This window comes from Panulirus ornatus, chromosome 11, assembly GCF_036320965.1.
Source record: "Panulirus ornatus isolate Po-2019 chromosome 11, ASM3632096v1, whole genome shotgun sequence".
Lineage (NCBI taxonomy): Eukaryota > Metazoa > Arthropoda > Malacostraca > Decapoda > Palinuridae > Panulirus > Panulirus ornatus.
In genome coordinates, this window is record NC_092234.1 from 12,349,046 (window position 1) to 12,371,181 (window position 22,136).

General features: G+C 46.9%; 1 protein-coding gene across 3 annotated transcripts in view; it reads right to left on the minus strand.

The window, feature by feature from the left end:
• LOC139751282 (uncharacterized) overlaps nucleotides 1-22,136 on the minus strand; it is a 134,430-nt gene that overhangs the window by 104,287 nt on the left and 8,007 nt on the right. For all 3 annotated transcript variants that reach the window (XM_071666601.1, XM_071666600.1, XM_071666599.1), the window contains exons 2-4: nucleotides 2,959-3,110; nucleotides 2,008-2,208; nucleotides 592-801 (exon numbers count right to left, since the gene is read on the minus strand). In XM_071666601.1, the coding sequence (XP_071522702.1) occupies nucleotides 592-801; nucleotides 2,008-2,208; nucleotides 2,959-3,085 (538 nt within the window). In that variant the 5' untranslated portion in view covers nucleotides 3,086-3,110. The remainder of the gene's footprint in view (nucleotides 1-591; nucleotides 802-2,007; nucleotides 2,209-2,958; nucleotides 3,111-22,136) is intronic.

The following is a 22,136-nucleotide window of genomic DNA, read 5'->3' on the forward strand; positions in this document are numbered from 1 at the left end:
AGGACAGGTTATCAACACAAAACGCAGGCTAGGTGCTCAGATGTCATGCTATCTCAGTTGCTTCTCAGACCAGCAGAACAGGGCAGGTCTTCATCAGTGATCATGCCTTCCCACCTGCTCGTCAACACTCGGTGCGAGTCGGGGAAGGTACACACTCACACACACAGCTCACGTCAGGTACCCATCTTCCAATCCGGTGTAAGTCAGGCTAGGCACGTAGCATCCAACGCCAGTTAGGTTAGGTACTCAATATCCAAACATAAGGCAGGTTAGGTGGCCGAGGACAAGTCAGGTCAGGTACTCACCATCCAAGACGAGACAGAATAGGTACTCAACTCCCTACACTAGTCAGGTCAGGTTCTCAACACCCAACTCAAGTTAGGCCAATTTCTCAACACCCTACCCAACACCCATCACAGATCAGGCCAGGTATTCAACACGCATCACAAGTCAGGCCAGGTACCCAGCACCCAACACCATTCAGGCGAGATACTCAACACCCAACACCAGCTAGACTAGATATTCAACACCCAAGTCAGGTCAGAGCCTCTCTTTCCTTCAGGAGAGTTCTGAGTCAGTTCGGTCACTCACCTACAACGAGAACGCCTCCGCCATCCAGCGGCTCCAGGTCGGGCGGGAAAGACCCGGAGTCGTGCTTCTTGCCGTTGAGGAAGACCGACCAGTTGCCCGAGGCGAGGTCCACAGTCAGGCAGAAGTGCGTCCAGTATCGGATAGGCGTCACCAGCTGGGACTCGGCCCACTGGCTGTGGAGGGCGACCTTATACCCGGTCACCCTGTGGTCTGTGCCCGCCCACAGGCGCAAGCACCCACCCAACCCACAACAGATAGATTGATCAGTTACGAAAGAAAACATCGACTTGTTATTCCTGGAAAGGAAAGGGATTAGCGTTGTTCCGGTAATGCTTATATATATATATATATATATATATATATATATATATATATATATATGTATAATATTCTTTTCCGAACAAAACCTCCCGAATTTCGTTGTATTTCAGGCCCATATTTCTCCCTCCAGGGTTACCGTTTGTTCGTAAGAGATGATGCCATGAAGTAAATGTACCGTATGATAAAAAAAAGAAAAGAAAAATAAGGGGGGTCATTTGAGCTCCACTGTTCACTCTTGCCTCATTTGGATTTTTTTTTTTTTAACAAGGCGCAACTTGAACAATCTCGGTAAAGTGAAAAAAAAAAGAATAGCTTTTAGAAGACCTTTATTATATGTTTTTGAACAGCTTATTGTTCACTTTGGCTGAAGATGAAATTTGATCCACTTCAGTCCTACTCAAAGGAGATTTAGGGATTTGAAGAGATTTTATGTTGTCAAATAACAGCAGATATTTTTAGATTGTGTACGTGATCATCTGACGGAATTTGGAAAGAATACTGCCCAACAAGTATGGTTCTGATTGGCTCAGGGGGGTGGGTCTGAGAGGAGAAGATATTGAAAGCGAATTGTGGACAAAATAGACCTAATTTGAATAAAGGGCAAAACTGTATGTTTCACAGAAAAGTCGAGTAGGTTTAACATCTCGTAATCATTTAGCGATGGCGAAGCTGACGTGGTCGTTGGCTACTGGCAGAAGGCTCTAGACCAAGACCTGCCCATATGTGAACTACACCGTTTTCGCCACTACAATTGAACGAGGACACAGCCGTGTTCCTCACCTGTTATGAGCAGTTACAACCTCTTATGAACAGTTACAACCTCTTATGAACACGTACAACCTCTTATGAACACTTACAACCTCTTATGAACACTTAAAACCACTTATGAACAGTTACAACCTCTTATGAACAGTTACAACCTCTTTTGAACACTTACAACCTCTTATGAACACTGAAAACCACTTATGAACAGTTCACCCGACCCGGAAATTACAATATCAAACTGTGAGCTAAGAACAAGACGCGGTGGGCTTGTGGTGAGGAGGAGGAGGAGGAACTCTTCAGATTGGGGACGAGGGGCGACGGTAGACTTACCCATCCTGAGCTCGTTATCTCTGGTGTTGTCGAGGGCGTAGGAGATGAGCGTGGACTCCTCCCTGAAGCGATACATCTGAATCCTGTAGCAGACGGTGAAGGGGGAGGCCACTGTAGGGAAGGGCGTCAGAAGGCGGGCGTAGGTCTTGGCCGAGGGCTGGCCTCGCTCCTGCATCACCAGGACCCGGCTGGAGGAGGGTCCTGTCGCAGGAGGAATAACAGACAAAGTCGGGGTAACACGGTCACGAAGTCGCTCTGACGTAGGGAAACTGACGCGTGATTTGCGTCACGAGACCCCGAGTGACAATGTGAGAGACTACGCTAAGGGTTGCTTGTCATTCCCTAGACACCCCCCCCCCCCCCCCCGTCTTTTTTGAGCTTACTGCAAAATTAGGGAGGAGAATCATCATGCTATTGGCTATGGGCTTTGTGCAGCCCTTCAGTTATTACAGTGTCCCCCCCCCTTTGTTTATCCATCATCGAAGACGCTCGTGAATCGGGAAACTTAAAGTGTTGATGTTCGTCTGCCCCCACACAGTATTCTAACACAGCTCCTTAGAAATCTTGAGCCACGGTGTGTGTGTATGTGTGTGTGTGTGTGTGTGTGTGTGTGTGTGTGTGTTGGGAGGGGCGGCCTCAGATCTAAGGCTCGTGCCGTCGTTCTGAAGAGTCGTGCTCACGGGTCTTGTCGTCGCTCCGAAGAGTCGTACTGTCTGTTCAAGGGTCGTGCCGTCGTTCCGGAGTCGTATTGTCGTGTAAAGGGTTGTGCTAGAGTCGTACTGTAGTGCTCGAGGGTCTTGCTGAAGAGTCGTGGTGTCGTGCTTCAAGACGTTCTTTATCACAAGACGTCCAACTAATGGCAGGAGAGAAGCGTCACTGATCGTTTGACTTTATGAGAGAAGAGATGTGTGTGTGTGTGTGTGTGTGTGTGTGTGTGTGTGTGTGTGTTACCTGGAGGCTGGGCGGTCACCCCGACCTGTAGTTGTAGCAGCACCATCACCACCACCACCATCAGCAGCGCCGAACTTCGACGTGACGTGCTGGCCAGCGCCTCACGTCGGCCCTCTCCCGTGTTCATCCTTCGTCCAGTTTTCTCTTCTCTTCTGTCGCAAAGAAAATGGTCATCATAGTTATCGTGTTTACAGTTATCTCCTCCTTTAAGTCTATTTTTTTTATGATGTTTACAGATTATATTCCCTGAGGTTTGGAGACCTTGCTTTTGTTTGTCTTGATTCGCGTGTTTACCTGTTATTCTCGCCATTCTGCGAACATGGGGGTGTTTATTAATCATTCTCTATTTTGAAATGAGATTTAGAATTCCAAGATGATAAGCGTAGCTCAGCCAGGGGAGGGTGTCTTAGTAATGGTCCTTGCATGAGGCATACAGAAGATGGTTTCACTCGCTCGCGTGGGGCTAGGTCATGTACATACCTGGTATCTCTTACTCATTGTTCACGTTACACGGGCAGGTTCAGGTAAAACACAGACACGCACCTTTTCTAGGAATTCTTGCTACAGATCTGGAATTCCTGTGGATTAGTTGGGGGTCTTTGGCAGGCGGGATGGTCCATTAGGAGAGTAACTGGGTCTCTGTCTTTGTGTGTGTGTGTGTGTGTGTGTGTGTGTGTGTGTGTGTGTGTGTGTGTGTGTCATTCTATCTATATGTCCTTTTCTTTTGCACTTCTAACAAATATATCTGTCTAGGTAGAGATCTACCTATTCTCCCTGTGATTTTTACCTCTGTTTCTGCGGATCTTTTTATGCATAAACGTATGAATCCACTTACTTTTTTTTTTTCTTTTTACGTTGAGAGCTCCAGTCACGGACACAAGTCCGGACCTGGGTCAAACCTTGACTGAAATATTAATAAGGGGCATAAAAAGGATGGGGCACAGTAATAACAAATGCTCTATATAAGTATTATCTGCAGAAAATAAGCCGCTGGAATCCGTATGCCAGTTGGACAAAGGAGTAGACATCGTCCCCAGCTTATGTTACCAGAGCCCCACATTAGGACAGTAGAGGAAATATAAAGGTAGTAGGAAGATTTCCTTTTACGAAGGGTCAGGTCGTAGCTGTTTGGAAAGACACGAGAAGGTTGAAGAGTTCCAGAGTCGGCCTCCGCCACTCACTGATATTGGGACTACAACTTTTGCTCTCCGAGTAATATGTGACCTAGTTAAAAGAGGTGGGAGGGTGGGGGCACACAGGCAGCCTGTTCTCAGGAGCAAAAACAAATGTAGTATGTATGGAAGAAGGAAAGAGAACCAACACAGGCTTCGTGGTAGAGACTCAGATTTTGAGATTAGACTGGGAAAGGCGATAAGTCGGACCTGAACTGGTCAGCGTTCCCGTGCACCTGGTTATTTGTTGAAAGACGATCGCTCGTAAAAAAAAAAGAGGAAGAAGTTAGATTGGACAAAACTGCTGTTGCTCAGGAAAAAGGAAGGAGTAGTACTAAGGCCAGACATAGACTGTGTGTTGTGTGTGTATATATATATATATATATATATATATATATATATATATATATATATATATATATATATATATACCTCGGATATGCGGCTTTACCTGTATATGGATACACATAATTGTTTATATCACTGTTAGTGCTCAGCCCGTCAAGGAATAGGACACACGAGATCGATACAGATCCACGTTTACACAAAAGAAATATTGCGCCACGGATTAACCCGAGAAGGTCATGCATGGGAGCGTTGTAGGTCATGAGATCAGGGGGGTTTACAGCGGACGCAGATGCCAGCGATCATTGCTACAAACGACGAGACACTGTGACCAGGGGGTCAGGAGGACTTGCGACAATCGTCCTCCTTCGCCCGTGCCTTAAGGGTGAAGACGGCGTCTCGACTCCTGCTGACAAGTCGGTAGACGATAACTCTTATGTACAGATGGCATTAAGAGTGTTTATCCCATGTGATTCTCTGATCTACTGGCCGGCCCTCTGGCGCACGGATGGCTCACATGGACGACACGAACAGATGCTACGCATGGCGCAGCGGAGCGACTTGGTGGCACGCGAGACGGACGAATCTTGTAGGGACGCGGCTCCCGACCTGTGTGACTCGTGTTCCCTTACCGGGTCTTCCTGGTGTCCGCTCTGTATGTGTGTGTGTGTGTGTGTGTGTTAATCTGTCGACTTGTGTCTCTCTATCTATCTCTGTCCTTATTTCTAGCTTACCCCTCCCTCTGTACCCAGCGCCCAAGGCATTTCTCAGACAGTAGGTGCAGTAGTATTAGTAATAGCGGGAGGGTGTTCAGCAGGAGCACAGAAGGTCAGCAGGGACACACGTGAGCAGAGGTCAGCAGTAGGCGTGCTGTCTTGCCACCTATCGATCACAAGTTCCATCCCCCTTCCCCCTCCCTTCCCTCCGTTCCGCGTCCCTCGTCCCTTTGACTCCTATCCCAGGCACGCTGACCTCCCTGATCCACAACCCCTGACCATCCCACCATCCTCCCCTCCCACGACAATCCCACCATCCTCCATCGACCATCCCACCATCCTCCTCTCCCACCAATCTCCCCTTCCACGATCACCGTGACCCACAACCTCTGACCATTCCATCATTCTCCCCTCCCACGACCGTCCCACCATCCTCCCCTCCCACGACCGTCCCACCATCCTCCCCTCCCACGACCATGCCATCTTTCCACGCCACACAAGAAACAGCTTCCTGATCTCTTCTTCCTTAACTGACTTGCCAGTTAACCATGACTGTGACACTCTCCTCATATGCAAATATTGTCTTAAAGAAGTCGACTGAATCCCCACACGATTCGTGTACCGTCCTTGCGTCAACAGTTTAAGCAAATTGTATCTAACGGAGTGACCTCTTGATTTAGTACACTGACGAGCTTATAATTCCGGTATCAGATCGCTCCACTTGATGTCTGTGTCCTGCCCGAACACCAGACGAGGGAGCACTAATTGGTGAAAGGTGAACGAAAGCTGTTAGGGAAGTGTTTCCGTGCTCCATCTGCACAGAGACCCTCCCTTACTCTATCTATCTCTCATCTCTCGTGTACCCGAGATGGAATTCACCTCAACTTCATGACTGTACGACACTTGAACGCGACGGTACGACCCTTGAGCACGACGGTACGACCCTTGAGCACGACGGTATGACCCTTAAGCACGACGGTATGACCCTTTGAGTACGACGGTATGACCCTTGAGCACGACGACACGGACTTTGGTCTTGATAGCCTAGCCTTTGACCTGACATATATGAGTCGAGATATTCTAGATTCGAAGTTACCTCTGTGTGATTACCACCATCTTCTTACCGATTGCAGTAACTGGCCATAAATGCCACGTAACGCCAGGAACTGCTTCTTAAACCGTTTTGATATTATTATTATTATTATTATTATTATTATTATTATTATTATTATTATTATTATTACTATTATTATTATTATTATTATTATTATTATTATTATTATTATTATTATTATTACTATTATTATTATTATTATTGTTATTATTATTATTATTAGTAGTAGTATTATTATTATTAGTATTAGTAGTAGTAGTAGTAGTAGTAGTATTGTTGTTGTTGTTGTTGCTATTGTTGTTGCTGCAGAGCGTCAACAGACAAACAAAGGTCCCCGTATGCTCTCATACGTTCTAAAATTCTCATATATATATATATATATATATATATATATATATATATATATATATATATATATATATTTATATAATGCACCAAAACCAGAGTCTAACATCTACATCCAAGCCCCCATAGACAGACCATGCCATGGTTCTCCTTTACCGCTGCATGTGCGCTCGTTCAGCCAATTGTCAGTACTTCAGCCCACGTATACACCACATCGATCCAATTCGGTCTGCCACAAGCACGCCTCTCGCTCTCCAGAATGTTCTGGTCAGGATAACCTCAAAGCCTCTTTCGCTCCATCCTTCTGGCTCCTTCTTGGCCTCTCCTTCACCATTCCTTTTCCTCCTCCTTCTAGATTATCCTTATCCTTATGTCCGTACCGTTCTCAGACTTCCCTTACTACCATATCTCGTTTTTAAACTCATTCCTTTTTACACGTTTGACCCACTACACACGATTTATTATCCTCAGGCTTGTCATTTTCCTGAACCCATGCACTCTCTTCTGCTCTTTTACATTCAAGGGTCTAAGGTCAGAATTCATTCAACACTATCGGGAATACTAGACCTTCAGACACAACCTTGTTTGTCTTTAATTAAAAGACTCTGACCTCACCTTTGACACATACCTCAGTAGACCCACAGTACACCCAGAACCTTAGCCCGCCCCTCCTCTAGCATCGTGTGGCTTTCTGTAGCTCCTCGTGCGCTGCCACATCCTTTCCCAGGTACGTAAATGCTCCACTTTCATGTCTTCCTCATTTTTTTTTATCGCACTCACACTGTCTCGTCCCTCTGCTGTGCGTCATTAATTAACTTTTAATGTTCATGGTCTCTCAGCTTCATCATTGTACACGTATTCCAGACTCAGATCCCCTAGCGCCTGGGGTTTCTTTCCGGAGTCCCGCCACCAGAGCCGTGTCATCCGCAAACAGGAACCGAATCACCTCCCAGGCCCATCCACCCTAGGCATGTTGTAAAGCTCCCCCACTCTCTCTCTCTCTCTCTCTCTCTCTCTCTCTCTCTCTCTCTCTCTCTCTCTCTCTCTCTCTCTCTCTCTCTCTCTCTCTCTCTCTCTCTCTATCTATCTATCTATCTATCTATGTATCTGTCTATCTGTCTAACCTCCTTCACCACTCCTGACATCTGGTCCACACATCCTCTATCACTCATGCCGCCTTATTGCTTCTCCCCAGCCTAATGCTTTGTACACGCCCTCACATTCACTACTTTGTCATACACCGTACAAGGTGTACTCAGCAGCCTTTTTTTTTTTTTTCGAGCATTACCATTTTATCTTCCTTACACGGGCACTGTGTACATGCATTTTTGCCAGTCCTGAGGCAGCGTACCTCAGGACGTCATAGCGATGCTGAATAGCCTAACCTAACCAAACAACAACGCTGTCAACTCCAGTATTTTGAGTAAATTCAACTGCTGTCTCATCCAGTCCTGCCGGTTTGCCACACTTCATCTTACGCAAGGCTTTTACTACCTCCACTCTTCAGCAAACCGTGTGCCATGACCCTCACTACTGCTGTTAATTACACTTGCACACATCTCAACCAGTAACTTATCATCGAACGTATTCAACAATCCTGCAAGCTATGCATTAACTTCATATTATTGTTATTATTATTATTATTATTATTATTATTATTATTATTATTATTAATATTATTATTATAATAATTATTATTATTATTATTATTATGATTATGATTATTATCATCATGTCTGCTACTACTACTTCTGCTACTGCTGCTACTACTATTACGACTAATACAACAACTACTACTACTACTACTACTACTACTACTACTACTACTACTACTACGACTACTACTATTACTACGACTGCTTTCCCTTAACTCTACCTTTATTTCTTTTTAGTGGTGAGACGACAAAAAGTGCTGCGGAATCTAGATCGAATCCCACCCCTAACCAGTTCGTCCTGGGGATTCCATTAAGCTTATTTCCGCCTCCCCAGTACACGCATGGAGGGATCCGAGTGCCATTCAAAGGAGCGTGTGCTGGATCCATGACTCTTGGATAATCCTGGAAGTAAGAGAGAAGAGGAGGCCCCCTCTCCCACGTACCCAGCGCTACTAGACGTGTTGTATATCGGGTCCCTTCCCTCATCTTGAGTCAGGGTTGACGTGGACGACCTCTATAAAGGTGTGTTGCCAAGGCGCGAGCCGGATGATTCTGTTAAAGGGCTATTAGAGAGAGAGAGAGAGAGAGAGAGAGAGAGAGAGAGAGAGAGAGAGAGAGAGAGAGAGAGAGAGAGAGAGAGAGGGTAATTGCGAGGTGGTACACCGTTCGTCACGGCCCAGAAAATAATTAGAGGAAAAAAATATGTAATTAACTGATGTTAATGAGGCAGTCATTAGTTACCACCGCTGCCTTAATCATTAATTAGACTTATCGCAGTCGACTCAACACGTAATCACAATAACAATTAATCACAAATTATCGTAGAGATGATTAATGGCCTTACAAGTTTGGTAGTTTGCATGAATATAGAGATTGGCACCCTATAAGGACGACCTACAACTCTTTAAGCATGAGGGTACGACTTTTGGGTTTATGACCCTTAAGCGGTCAGGTCAAAGGTCGGGCCATTATGCCCTAGGGTCGTATACCGTCGTGCTTAGTGGTCACAAAGTCGTACCATGGTGCCTCGAGGTAGCACAGTCTTGCTTAGTGGTCACAAAGTCGTACCATGGTGCCTCGAGGTAGCACAGTCTTGCTTAGTGGTCACAAAGTCGTGCCATGGTGCCTCGAGGTAGCACAGTCTTGCTTAGTGGTCACAAAGTCGTGCCATGGTGCCTCGAGGTAGCACAGTCTTGCTTAGTGGTCACAAAGTCGTACCATGGTCCCTCGAGGTAGCACAGTCGTGCTTAATGGTCACAAAGTCGTACCATGGTCCCTCGAGGTAGCACAGTCTTGCTTAGTGGTCGTATAGTCGTGCTGTGGTGTCGTGCTCACAGAGACGCGACTCAAAGGTGGTACCATCGTGGTTCAAGGTGTGTTGCAGACTGGGAATGACAGTGTTGCTTGAAGGTACAACATGCATTATGAAGAAAGTCAGGAATGTGTGTTCCATTTAACTTCGCCAGGGTCAGGGTCGTATGATCTTTGTACACGATCCTACAAGAGATGAATGCCTGTGGAAGACTTATGACTCTAGGTAGAAGATTACTCCGTGTTTGCTAAGCTTGCAGTTGTCTCTTTCCTAAGCTTTCGGTTATAAATTTTCATAAGCTTGCGGGTTATGGTCTTTTTTTAAAAAACTTGTAGCTGCATGCTTTGTAAGCTTGTGAAATGCTTTCTGTACTACTGAACTCAAACAGCTGTATAGAGAGCTCAAAAAAAAAGCAAACAGTTGCTTGCTTTCCAAGCACAGGCCCAAGAAAAATATCCAATAGACCCACTGATTCTATTCACACATCTCGACCTCTTGCTTTCAGAGGAAATGAAACCCGATGTCGACCTCGTATGTACATCATTCACAAGCTCAGGAGACCACCACCCCTCATCCCCTCCTCCTCGCCTCTATAGATCGTCATCAGCTACGAAACGCAGAGGTATGTAAACTACCACATAAATGAGGGGATCTGAAACGGCGAGGTTGATCGTCAGAGCCCCACACGTATGCTGACTATGTAGCCATGATATATTCGTGATTGTTAAGGCCACCGCTTAATCTTTGGCATCTCAGGTGGAGAAATTAAACAGACTGGAAAAGATATATAGGAAAAATAATAATCCGTTGATATTTTAATGGACGTGATGATGTCAAATGGAAACAAAAGAGGTTTATGGACTTAGGGCTTAGAGAGAGGATGGGTTGTCAACCCCCCCTTCAATGAGGTCAGGTGAGGTCGTGCCCCTTTTCCAAGATGACCCAACTCCAGGTCGGTGTCACGTGAGGCCCAGTGACGCGTGCGTGAGGGCTAAGCTGACGTGGGACAGGAACCTACTGTGCGTCGTTGTAAGATGCCATGGTGGGGGAGCTTTGTGACTGGAGGTATACCATGGACACAGCTCAGGATCTCCTCTGTTGGACATTGACATACTCCTCATAGGTTCTGATGATCACGTAGTTTTTGCTTTTTTCATCTATTCGTATGTGATGTCTCGTTTGTCGCCAGAAAGAAGGGAGGAGGATCTATGTATGGCGCCACAAAGAAGAGAGGAGGACCTATGTATGGCACCACAAAGAAGAGAGGAGGACCTATGTATGGCACCACAAAGAAGGGAGCAGGATCTATGTATGGCACCACAAAGAAGGGAGGAGGATCTAGGGTTATCGCCACAAGGAAGGAAGGAGGACGTATTGTTATCGCCACAAAGGAGGGAGGAAAACATGTTTTCTTCTACAGTGACACATCTGTAGTTTACCCTTTATTATTAATGCCTACTCAAGAGTACAGTATCTGAGAGCATATCTTAACATCTTCATAGACTGGGTGCAAGTGATATATCCTGTGTTAAACGGTTATGGGATTCGCTGGCCGTGTTTAAACACTAACCATGTTTTCTACTGTGTTACGTATAAGGGATCTTTGGGAGGGGGGGAGGGGGCAAGTTTAGCCTTTTTCTTTTCATAAACGAACAAAGTTTCCCTCTTTAGTTCGTGGCCAGGTATCACCTGGAGTGTAGCTCCGAACACTCTCTCCTGTGGACTCGGAACACCAAGATCGGCAAATCAGCCACGGATTAAGATCCACAAAGAAGATACGAAGCAGCAAAAGCAACAAGGACACCGATGAACCAAAGAGGAGGGTCAGAAGAGTGTTGTCAGTGTGGGTAACTGGGTCAGCCATACTGATTCAGTGTTACCAGTGTCGATAACTAGGTCAGGGAGACTGACATTGTCGCCACTGTCCGTAGCTGGGTCCGACATGAATGTGCTGACCAGACACCATTAGTCTTTGGGAATTATTTGATAATTCAGATGACCATTTTATGGCAATTATCGAGATTTTTTATTATCTATTCTTTATCCTCAGTAGCTTCAGACCTTAGGATAATCTGGCACGATCGTGTCTGGGCCCAGATTTGACTTAGGGGAAGACATTGGAGCACCTTTTTTTTTTTTTATAAATAAATCCCTCACCCCAATAATCATAACCTAAGTATGGCTGATGCAAAGGGATTATTTGCCATGTTTTATTCCCAGTTTTTTCTCTTTTTCGTATGTTTGGACTAAAGTTTTTTTGATTTACAAAGGAGGAAATTATCTCTCTCTCTCTCTCTCTCTCTCTCTCTCTCTCTCTCTCTCTCTCTCTCTCTCTCTCTCTCTCTCTCTGACGGTGTGAGCCGCGCGCCTCCGGTCATTAAGTCAAGTCAAGTCGGTCTCGCTGGCGGATAATGCGCGCGCGCCCGCCGCAGCCTTTGTTTACATCGCGGTGAGTCGTGCCGGGCAGCTGCGGCGGATGAAGGCCTGGCGTGCTCGTATAGATGTCATGGGTCTCCCAAAGTGGTAATTAGGTCCCGCTGTAATTACTGATGCGGCAGCTGTGACAACGGGCAACAAAGACAGCGCCAGGGGGACAATAGCACGGGCACCGTAGTGGCCATCGACGACGAATCCATCGCTTAAAAGTTTACCGAACGTCGACAGGTCGGGGTATGTGAACGAGTCTGACGCGCCGATTGACCGTCCGTTTCTCCTCCTCCTCCTCCTCCTCCTCCTCCTACACCACCTCTCTCTCTCTCTCTCTCTCTCTCTCTCTCTCTCTCTCTCTCTCTCTCTCTCTCTCTCTCCCCCAGCGAAAAAACTGAACGGCTCCCATGGTTATTATCACCTCGTGAACTACGAAAGATGGGATCCTCGATATTAAACCGAACCATGAAAAGTCGGAGATATAACCAGTGGAGTCGGTTATCCAGACAGAGGTCGGATAACAAGGTGTTTGTACTGATTCGCGGGAGAATGGCAATACGCACTAGGTTAGGCTTGGCCACAGAACAACAAGTGATGACTAGGGTATATACGCAGGGCTTATAGATAGCCTCCAGATCATGATCATCTGGAGGAACTGTGCCAGGATGAAAAAAAACATCAGAATAACCGGAACAGTTTCTATAATCCTCCGCTCCTTCGAGAAGCTCCATCGCGGAGAGCATTATTGCAGGTTCAAAAGCAAAAGGAAAACAGCAGATACAAAGGAATACAAATAGTATTATCTTTTTAATGGGTCTATTAAAGGCTGTTTGTGATAGTGGAAGAAATTAGAGACTGGGAGATTAGTGTGACACGAATAGAATGGCAGTCAGATGTTTCTAAAGAGAAAAATATATGAAAATTTTTTTTTATATATAACTAAGGAGGCGCAGATAATGTTTGCCCTCGACTCGAAGCAAAATATTCATCGAGTCTAACCTTAAAGGTGTCGGTCGTACTGCTTTTTCAGCCAATCTAAATGTTAAATTATTCCGTAGGTTAACAGTCCTGTTAATGAAAAAGTTTGATGTGTAATGTTCCCTGATAATTTTGAATTGGACTGCATCGAGTGCTTTACTTTCTTTCATTGTACATATTGATGACCTGACTCTCGAGCATGACGGTGCGCGATCCTTCGAGGATGACGGGTGTGACATGGGAGGTGACCCAAGGTCAAGGGCCGGGACATGGTTCACACCCAAGGGTCGTTACCGTCGTGGTCAAGAGTCGGACCATCGTGTTCTTGGGGGGATAGGTAGAACAGTACAAATAACAGATACTGTCCTGTTACCCCATGTTGAGAACAGGAAACCAGTTTATATATATATATATATATATATATATATATATATATATATATATATATATATATATATATATATATATATATCTCAACTGACTTATATTTCTCTCTTGTGTCTCCCCTGATGATGTGATTATTACACGAAAGTGCACTTGGAAACTTATCGTGTTTCATTTTTCCCGTGGACTCATATATATATATATATATATATATATATATATATATATATATATATATATATATATATATATATATATATATATATATAAGAAAGGAAAACATCCCCTTCACCGCCGACGACCTACATATAATAACCAAATTATGCAGATTCATTCCACCCAGCGGCCGGCACGCCGTCATCAGTCGCTCTGTCGCTGTTCCTTAGGTCCTGTATAATTACCAGCACAAGCTGAAGCCTTTTACACCCACAAGCACAAGCTGAGGCCTTGCTCTGGAGTCTTGTAACCTTGCAGGACAAACTGAAGTCTTGTGTACGCTTACCTGCACAAGCTGAGAGGCATTGTACACCTATTAGCTCAAGCTGAGAGACCCTGTACACCTACTAGCACAAGAGGAGGCCCTTTGCACCAACCAGCACAAGCTGAGGGCACCTGTACACCGACGACCACAAGCTGAGGCGCCCTGTACACCTACCAGCACAAGCTGAGGCGCCCTGTACACCTACCAGCACAAGCTGAGGCGCCCTGTACACCTACCAGCACAAGCTTAGGCACCCTGTACACCTACCAGCCCAAGCTTAGGCGCCCTGTACACCTGCCAGCACAAGTTGAGGCGCCCTGTAAACCTACCAGCACAAGCTGAGGCGCCCTGTACACCTACCAGCACAAGCTTAGGCACCCTGTACACCTACCAGCCCAAGCTTAGGCGCCCTGTACACCTACCAGCACAAGCTGAATCCTTTTACACCTACCAGCACAAGCTGAGGCGCCCTGTACACCTACTAGCACAAGTTGAGGCGTCCTGTACACCGACCAGCACAAGCTGAGGCGCCCTGTACACCTACCAGCACAAGCTGAGGCGCCCTGTACACCTACCAGCACAAGCTGAGGCGCCCTGTACACCGACCAGCACAAGCTGAGGCGCCCTGTACACCTACCATCACAAGCTTAGGCGCCCTGTACACCTACCAGCACAAGCTGAATCCTTTTACACCTACCAGCACAAGCTGAGGCGCCCTGTGCACCTACCAGCACAAGCTGAGGCGCCCTGTACACCGACCAGCACAAGCTGAATCCTTTTACACCTAACAGCACAAGCTGAGGCCTTGCCTACCAGAACTCATCCCTTCTGTGCACCAGAGCGGTTGAACCCATCAGACGTACGGGCATCATGGGGCCCTCTTGGCTTGCCACTCTGATTGGGAATCATCCCATACCTGATTGGTTAATGAATGATAACCCCCCTGATTGGATAATGGATTTCCCTCATGATTGGATAATGGATTTCCCCTCCCCCCTGATTGGGTAATGGATTACCCACCTTTATATTGCCATGATGATACAAGGCGTTACTTAGTGTTACGTGAACCCAGGAGAATGGTGAGGATAGAAATAGGTTTCTACAACTGATGGATTAATTGGAGAGGATAGTCGATCCACAGTACACCCAGCTGTTCATCCTCGCTGTGGGGTGTGGTCGATAAATTTAGTACTTCGCTAAGGGTAGTATATATATATATATATATATATATATATATATATATATATATATATATATATATATATATATATATATATATATATATGTGTGTGTGTGTGTGTTTGTAATGTGTTTGTTTGTTTGTTTGTTTGTTTGTGTGTGTGTGTGTGTGTGTGTGTGTGTGTGTGTGTGTGTGTAGTAGTAATAATAATGCCTTGCTAAGAGCGTTTACTTACCCGTGCCGTTTCACGAAATGGATGTAAATGAATTTCCATATGTGCTGAAATGTGCACGTACCAATGACATTAATCATAAATATGCTATGAAAAAAAAGGGAGGGGGAGGGAGGGGGTGGGGAACATACGCTACGAGCTGGCAGGAATGTGTGGAGTGCTTGTGTATCGCATGACTATATGTTTTGCAGTCTGTAGATCCTGAGACACCAGGTGTGCACGTTACACTCATCCGTTATATGCAAATGATGCAGGTGGAAAATGACGGGGGTGATTCTCGGACGTTAACTGGGGGTCTTCCTTTAGCATTAGCGTCATAACAGAGCATTTGATCTCTCTCTCTCTCTCTCTCTCTCTCTCTCTCTCTCTCTCTCTCTCTCTCTCTAGCTAGCTAGCTTCGCCGCGAGGGTCAGTGGCGGTTGCCAAGCGAACCAGCACTTCAGTGGCTGTCAGGTGTCACTCCTTTATCCCCTAGGGTGCTGTCTTTTTCTTTCCGCCTCCTCACATCACCCCCTAACCTACACGTGAGCCCCGCTGGGGGATTTTGAGTCCACAGGCATATAGTCTCCTCATCTCACACAGAACACTTGACGTAGCGTACCTCACACACGAGTCCCTCATAACTCCTAAATTACCCCCCCTCGCTCGCTGTGAGTGGTCCTTACTACCTCTCTTCCTCATGGCAAAAGAAGCAGTGGGAAGACCTCTCTTTAACCAGTGGCAGGAAGGACTTGTCGTTGCTAGTGTTAGTAAGTACTCGTAAGTGGGGCTATCTTCCCTAGCTGCGCTCGGGGCCTTGTGGCAGCGTCTTGAGGTGAGTATCTGTAAGTATTCTCCCCTCGCTCATCTCTGGTCCTTCCTCCCTCCCTTACGGCGAGAGACTTGCGTAGGTCCTCGTTCGTAGGTTGGTGTGCACTGTCTGCCTCTCCCTTACGTCTGTGGTGGTGGAGAAATAGCATTGATCCCTCTTTTCCAGCGACTCGTTTGGTTATTTCAGGACGTCTGAAACACACACACACACACACACACACACACACACACACACACACACACACACACACACACACACACACACACACGCACAAACTGACCTTTAAGGAAGTTTGAAAGCTGGTTAAGAAGGTTTAGTTATGGCCTTATTAGGAATACTATTGGCAAGTCGTCCTTAAATACTGCACGTGTGTAGATAATGCCGTCCCTCAGAACCATCCGGTACTGTACCACGGATCTAGGCTGTACGAATATTGATGGTCATTACTGGGGAGAATATTGGTACTGTACCACGGATCAAGGCTGTGCGAATATTGCTGGTCATTACTGGGTAGAATATTGGTACTGTACCACGGATCAAGGCTGTACGAATATTGCTGGTCATTACTGGGTAGAATATTGGTACTGTACCACGGATCAAGGCTGTACGAATATTGCTGGTCATTACTGGGTAGAATATTGGTACTGTACCACGGATCAAGGCTGTACGAATATTGCTGGTCATTACTGGGGAGAATATTGGTACTGTACCACGGATCAAGGCTGTACGAATATTGCTGGTCATTACTGGGGAGAATATTGGTATTGCATCACGAATCAAGGCTATACGAATATTGATGGTCATTACTGGGGAGAGAATATTGATAAAGAATATCAGTTCCCTTTCTTTTGATGTAAATAAAGCAGTTATTGATCCCAGTATTCGACACGTTCAGGTCAGTGAGTCTCCATTGAGCCAAGCTACAGTGAATTTGTTTCTCCTGATTCTTACCATTCCTCACCTTGTGAACTCTGGCCTCTCTTGCTGGGTGCTGGCCACACCAACACGTGATTGGGGGGCGGGGATGGATGTGCCTCGGGGTCTGTGAGCAAAAGTGTGAAAGAGAAAAATGTTGGGGTTTCCACCGTAAACGGCGGCGCCTGGATTAAAGTCATCCATCACAATTTCAGTTCGGTAAGTTGATTAAGCAAATAGGAAAGCCATTACAGAGGATACAAAAGGGCCACACAGCGGCTACCGGCTGGGCCAGGCCAGGCCAGGCCCGCATTGCCTCTGTATCCTCCTTCTGTAACGTGGGATCAAAAAAGGGGTTCGTGACGCCGTCAGAGAAACGCACTTTAGGAAGCCTGTAAATCATGTGGCTACCCTCCCCCCCTTTTTTTTTCTTTTCCTTCTGAGGCTAATCAATTTACGACCACCGCTCCAGACTCGGGAGGATGAGAGAGCCAGGCCAGTAGACGAAGACTGAAGATCCCGCAACTCCATTGGTATATCCTTAAGACGAGCTAGACCAGTGTTAGACCGGGTCTGTTGAGCACAGAGCTGCAGCACGGGCTACCGCGTCTGTTAAACAGATCCTGTTTGAAAAAAGTCTGATGAATCGTGATACTTTTCACGGACACAGACTTGCCCTAATTTGTAAATACACTGAAGACTCTTAAGAGCCACATTTACAGCTTCTTTTTTTTCCTCCCTTCCTTCCTTTCTGCCTGCCTACCTGCCGTCACATTTATGACCGTCCGTCTTTGATTCCGGGGCTCTGTCTCGCTGCTGGACAGGTGGTGGTGGTGGTGTGGTGTGGTGGTGAGAAGTCGCGTGTTGGGGGTGAATCAGATGCGGTGGGGTCAGTCAGGAAGGTGAGGGACAGCTGGGGGAGTAGGAGGAGGGATGACAGGGGAGGTGGAGGGATCGTCTCGGAGGGGGAGGGAGTGACAGGGAGGAGGAGGAGGAGGAGGAGGTGTGGCGTGAGGGAGTGACAGGTCACCTCTGATGGATCACGTACGTCATCTGGGGGCGAATCCCTTGCTCCCTCCTGACGCCGCACCTCCCCAAGTGCCCCTGGCACAGTCACAGTCCACCCACAACTCACAACCACCACCACATCTACAACACCACCATCACCACAATTAACCACCACAGCCACGAACGCAGCCCAGCCCCCCCCCACAACAACAACAACAACAACAACAAGGACGATCGCCCGGTGTAATAGCTCACCAAAGCCAGCGATGCCGGGTTTTATTACGAGGATAATGTCCGACTCGTGTGCAGGTCTGAATCCCTTGACGGGTCCCAGAGCCCACTGTATGCAAGGCCCTGCCCTTGCGAAGGTTGTACAGGGCTTTCCCGGGGCCTCTGGCATTGCTGGCCCTAGGGAAGGGGAAAAAAAAATATGTCCTAGATCTACTTGGTTTACTGGGGAGACTATGGTATACGGGCAGGTGGTCTGGGACACTGGTAGGACAAGGATAGGTCACTGGCAGCGTAAGTACCAGGGTACTTGTTGTATCATCCCTGAGGAGACAAGTTGTCGGGAGTACTGGATTTAAGGAGGTAAGGGGCTCCTAGGACTGACTCATTCATTGGCCTTGAGGGTTTAAGGGCGGCGAGATCATTAGCCCTAAGGGTACAAGGGCTGGTAAATCATATTAACCCTAAAGGTTTAAGGGCTGATGGAGCATTAGCCATTTGTGAAAATTTAGCCCAGAGTTCTGATGAACCCGAAAGACCACAAAGGAATGGAAAGGACTCGGCAGATAATTGACCCCTGGGAAGATAAGGAGTCCAGTGCTCCTTATCGTCTTATCTCAGGCTGGAATTGCAGGGTCCATGTCTGTTTTGATTCGTGATCACTCTCAGGCTCCGTTTATTGACGGCTGGCATCTTGAGATCCCTGTGGTGTGAGAGTGAGACCAAGAAGCATGAGAAGTGAGTGGGTGGGTGTTGACGAGAATGTCGCGTCGTCCTCGAGGATCGTACCGTCGCGTTCATGGGCCGTTCGTCCTCCCGTCGTACTCAAGGGGTCGTACCGTCGTGTTCATGGGCCGTTCGTCCTCCCGTCGTACTCAAGGGGTCGTACCGTCGTGTTCATGGGCTATGCCGTCGTCCTCGAGGTTCGTACCGTCGTGTTCATGGGCCGTCCTTCCTTCATATTCGGGGTCGCACTGTCGTGTTCACAGGCCGTCCTTCCTCCCCTCGTACTCAGGGGTCGTACCGTTGTGTTCATAGGCCGTTCTTCCTTCCGTCGTACTCAGGGGTCGTACCGTCGTGTTCATGAACCAACCTCCCGTCCTACTCAAGGGTCGTACCGTCGTGTTCATAGGCCGTTCTTCTTTCCGTCGTACTCAGGGGTCGTACCGTCGTGTTCATGAACCAACCCGCCGTCCTACTCAAGGATCGTACCGTCGTGTTCATAGGCCGTTCTTCCTTCCGTCGTACTCAGGGGTCGTATCGTCGTGCTCATGAACCAATCTCCCGTCCTACTCAAGGGTCGTACCGTTGTGTTCATGGACTTTGGTGTCGTACTCAAGGATCACATCGTCGTGCTTAGGGCTCCAAATCCTAATTATATGGTAATTAAGGACGGGGGGTCTCCCTGGTGATTACAAATATCCGAAACAACTTTGCCTTCGTGCCGTAAATAATCATTAACGGCGAATGGCTTCCCTCCCCCTGTAAATGACGAGGTGCCTTAACTACATGACAGCAGGCAATTTAGCAATACAAGTAATTAGCGCCTTGATTTTAGTTAATTTCTCGCCCATTTTGTGTGTATTACAGCGGCATCATGTATTAGACGATTGCCATCCTGACTGTAACGATCTTGGCTGTATCGCTCGCTATCGTGTTTCGCTGTATTTCACGCTATCGTCTTTCGCCCTATTTCACGATGTATCGTGAGCCGGGCTCGTTTATCCGTCTTAATCACCGGTAGATGGCAATCAATTCGGTCGTTAATCGTCGGGGTTATTGTTGACACAAAAGTAACATTAGGAATATGTACGGCTGTGATGGTGTGTAGGGGGCCCAATGTAATTTGTCACTCGGTTATGGTAGGGGGTGATTTCTGAGGCGGCTGAAGATGGGGATTGTATTTGACAAGTGCGTTTGTCTGTTTGTGAAGGTGTCGAGTGCTTAGCATTGCTAAAGCGGCGGGGGATCGTATCCATGGCTCAGTCTGGCGTGGTTTACACGTTGATCAAGTTTGTCTTTAATAAGATGGATGAGCCAGCAGGTGAGGCGTGACTTAGGGTGGAGCGGATGAAGTATTTGAAGAGGACACTTAGGGATTTCTGTCTCTCGGGCGAAACCGATGTGGGTGTTTGATCTGAGGTTGTTTATCACGATCGTGGCTTTTTATGTTGATGTTCGTGATGTTGGGCGTGAACATCGCTTTTGAGTGTCGTCTGCCATAGCCAGTCAGGTTGGTGTTCAGTGGGTGTAGGTGGGTGATGGCAATCAGTCATGGGTTATAGGAGGGCCCAGGTGGGATTCGTGCCTGTCGGGGGAGTTAATTGGGTGACGTTGGAGTCCTACGAAGGTACAGGCGTTCACGTCCTCAAGCATGTGAGTATTCTGATGACGCGATGGAGTGTTTCTTGTTGCCTGGTTGGCGTTGGGATGCGTAGAATTAACCGTGAGGTCGCCTGCGTATATTAGAAGACGTTCCTATTGTGGTTTGGTAAGGAGTGGGAGAAGGATTTGTCGAAAGGTGTGTGTGTGTGTGTGTGTGTGTGTGTGTGTGTTTTACAAGGAACGGTTTGTTACGAAACCACTTCTCAAGACGTTAAGATAGCCACACCGACACACAAACACATCCAAGTTGGACGTCATTAACCTCAAATGATTAATTTTTGGGAAATCGTATTTTTTTTTGCTTCGCATGACCTCATTCCAGCTCGCTGGACCCTACGTAACGTGGGGAGGTCATTGCGTTCGCCATGACCTCTCTCTCTCTCTCTCTCTCTCTCTCTCTCTCTCTCTCTCTCTCTCTCTCTCTCTCTCTCTCTCTCTCTCTCTCTGAGCCCACTGGACGACATATTTAGTGAGGGTCATTTTGGTCATTTTTGACCTCGAAGGGTCGTCGCCTCTGGTTGACGGACAGGTCTCGTGTTTCCCCTGAGCTCGCCAAGGTCACCACCCCTGGACTCTGAAACCCTCACCCACGAGAACAGAAAAGGTGTGTGTGTGTGTGTGTGTGTGTGTGTGTGTGTGTGTGGAGCGGTGGGGAACATATACATTTTTGGTATTTAAGCTTGAGGTGAAGTTTTTATATCCAGGATGTTTCGTGATGTTTCGTAGGATCCTTTTTTTTTTTTTTCTAGTATTTACGTTGGGTTGATGACTTGTCGACCAGGGTCAGATCATGAGATGGTCAAACGGCCCATTAAAAGTCGTAGTGTAATTTACCTGTGGTTATGGTATAAGAGGAGAACTTAAGTAGATACTGGGATGTTAATTGGTCAATTGTCAAGAAACGATTTACAAGATCGCGTTAATATGTAAATGATAGAAGTGTGTGATATTTTTTTGATGGGATCATAATGATTATTGAGTATTTTCTGGATATCGTGTTGGCGAAATTGGCTACTCTTGCCCTCATTCCTTTGGACACGATGGTACGAACCTTGCGCACGATGGTTCGAACTGTGAACACGAAAGGTACGAACCTTGCGCACGATGGTTCCAACTGTGAACACGAAAGGTACGAACCTTGCGCACGATGGTTCCAACTGTGAACACGAAAGGTACGAACCTTGCGCACGATGGTTCCAACTGTGAACACGAAAGGTACGCACCTTGCGCACGATGGTTCCAACTGTGAACACGAAAGGTACGCACCTTGCGCACGATGGTTCCAACTGTGAACACGAAAGGTACGAGAACCTCGAGCATGATCGCCTGCGGTGTGACCTGACCTATACCAATCTGTTGTCTCTCACGAGAAATGTTGCTGCCGTTTCGTGTTCAGAACTGAAGGTCTTTGGAATACGGCAACAAGAAAGGGGGGGGGGGGGGGCAGATGGTGACGGTGGGAACGTTGAAGATGAGATGAATATGATTAA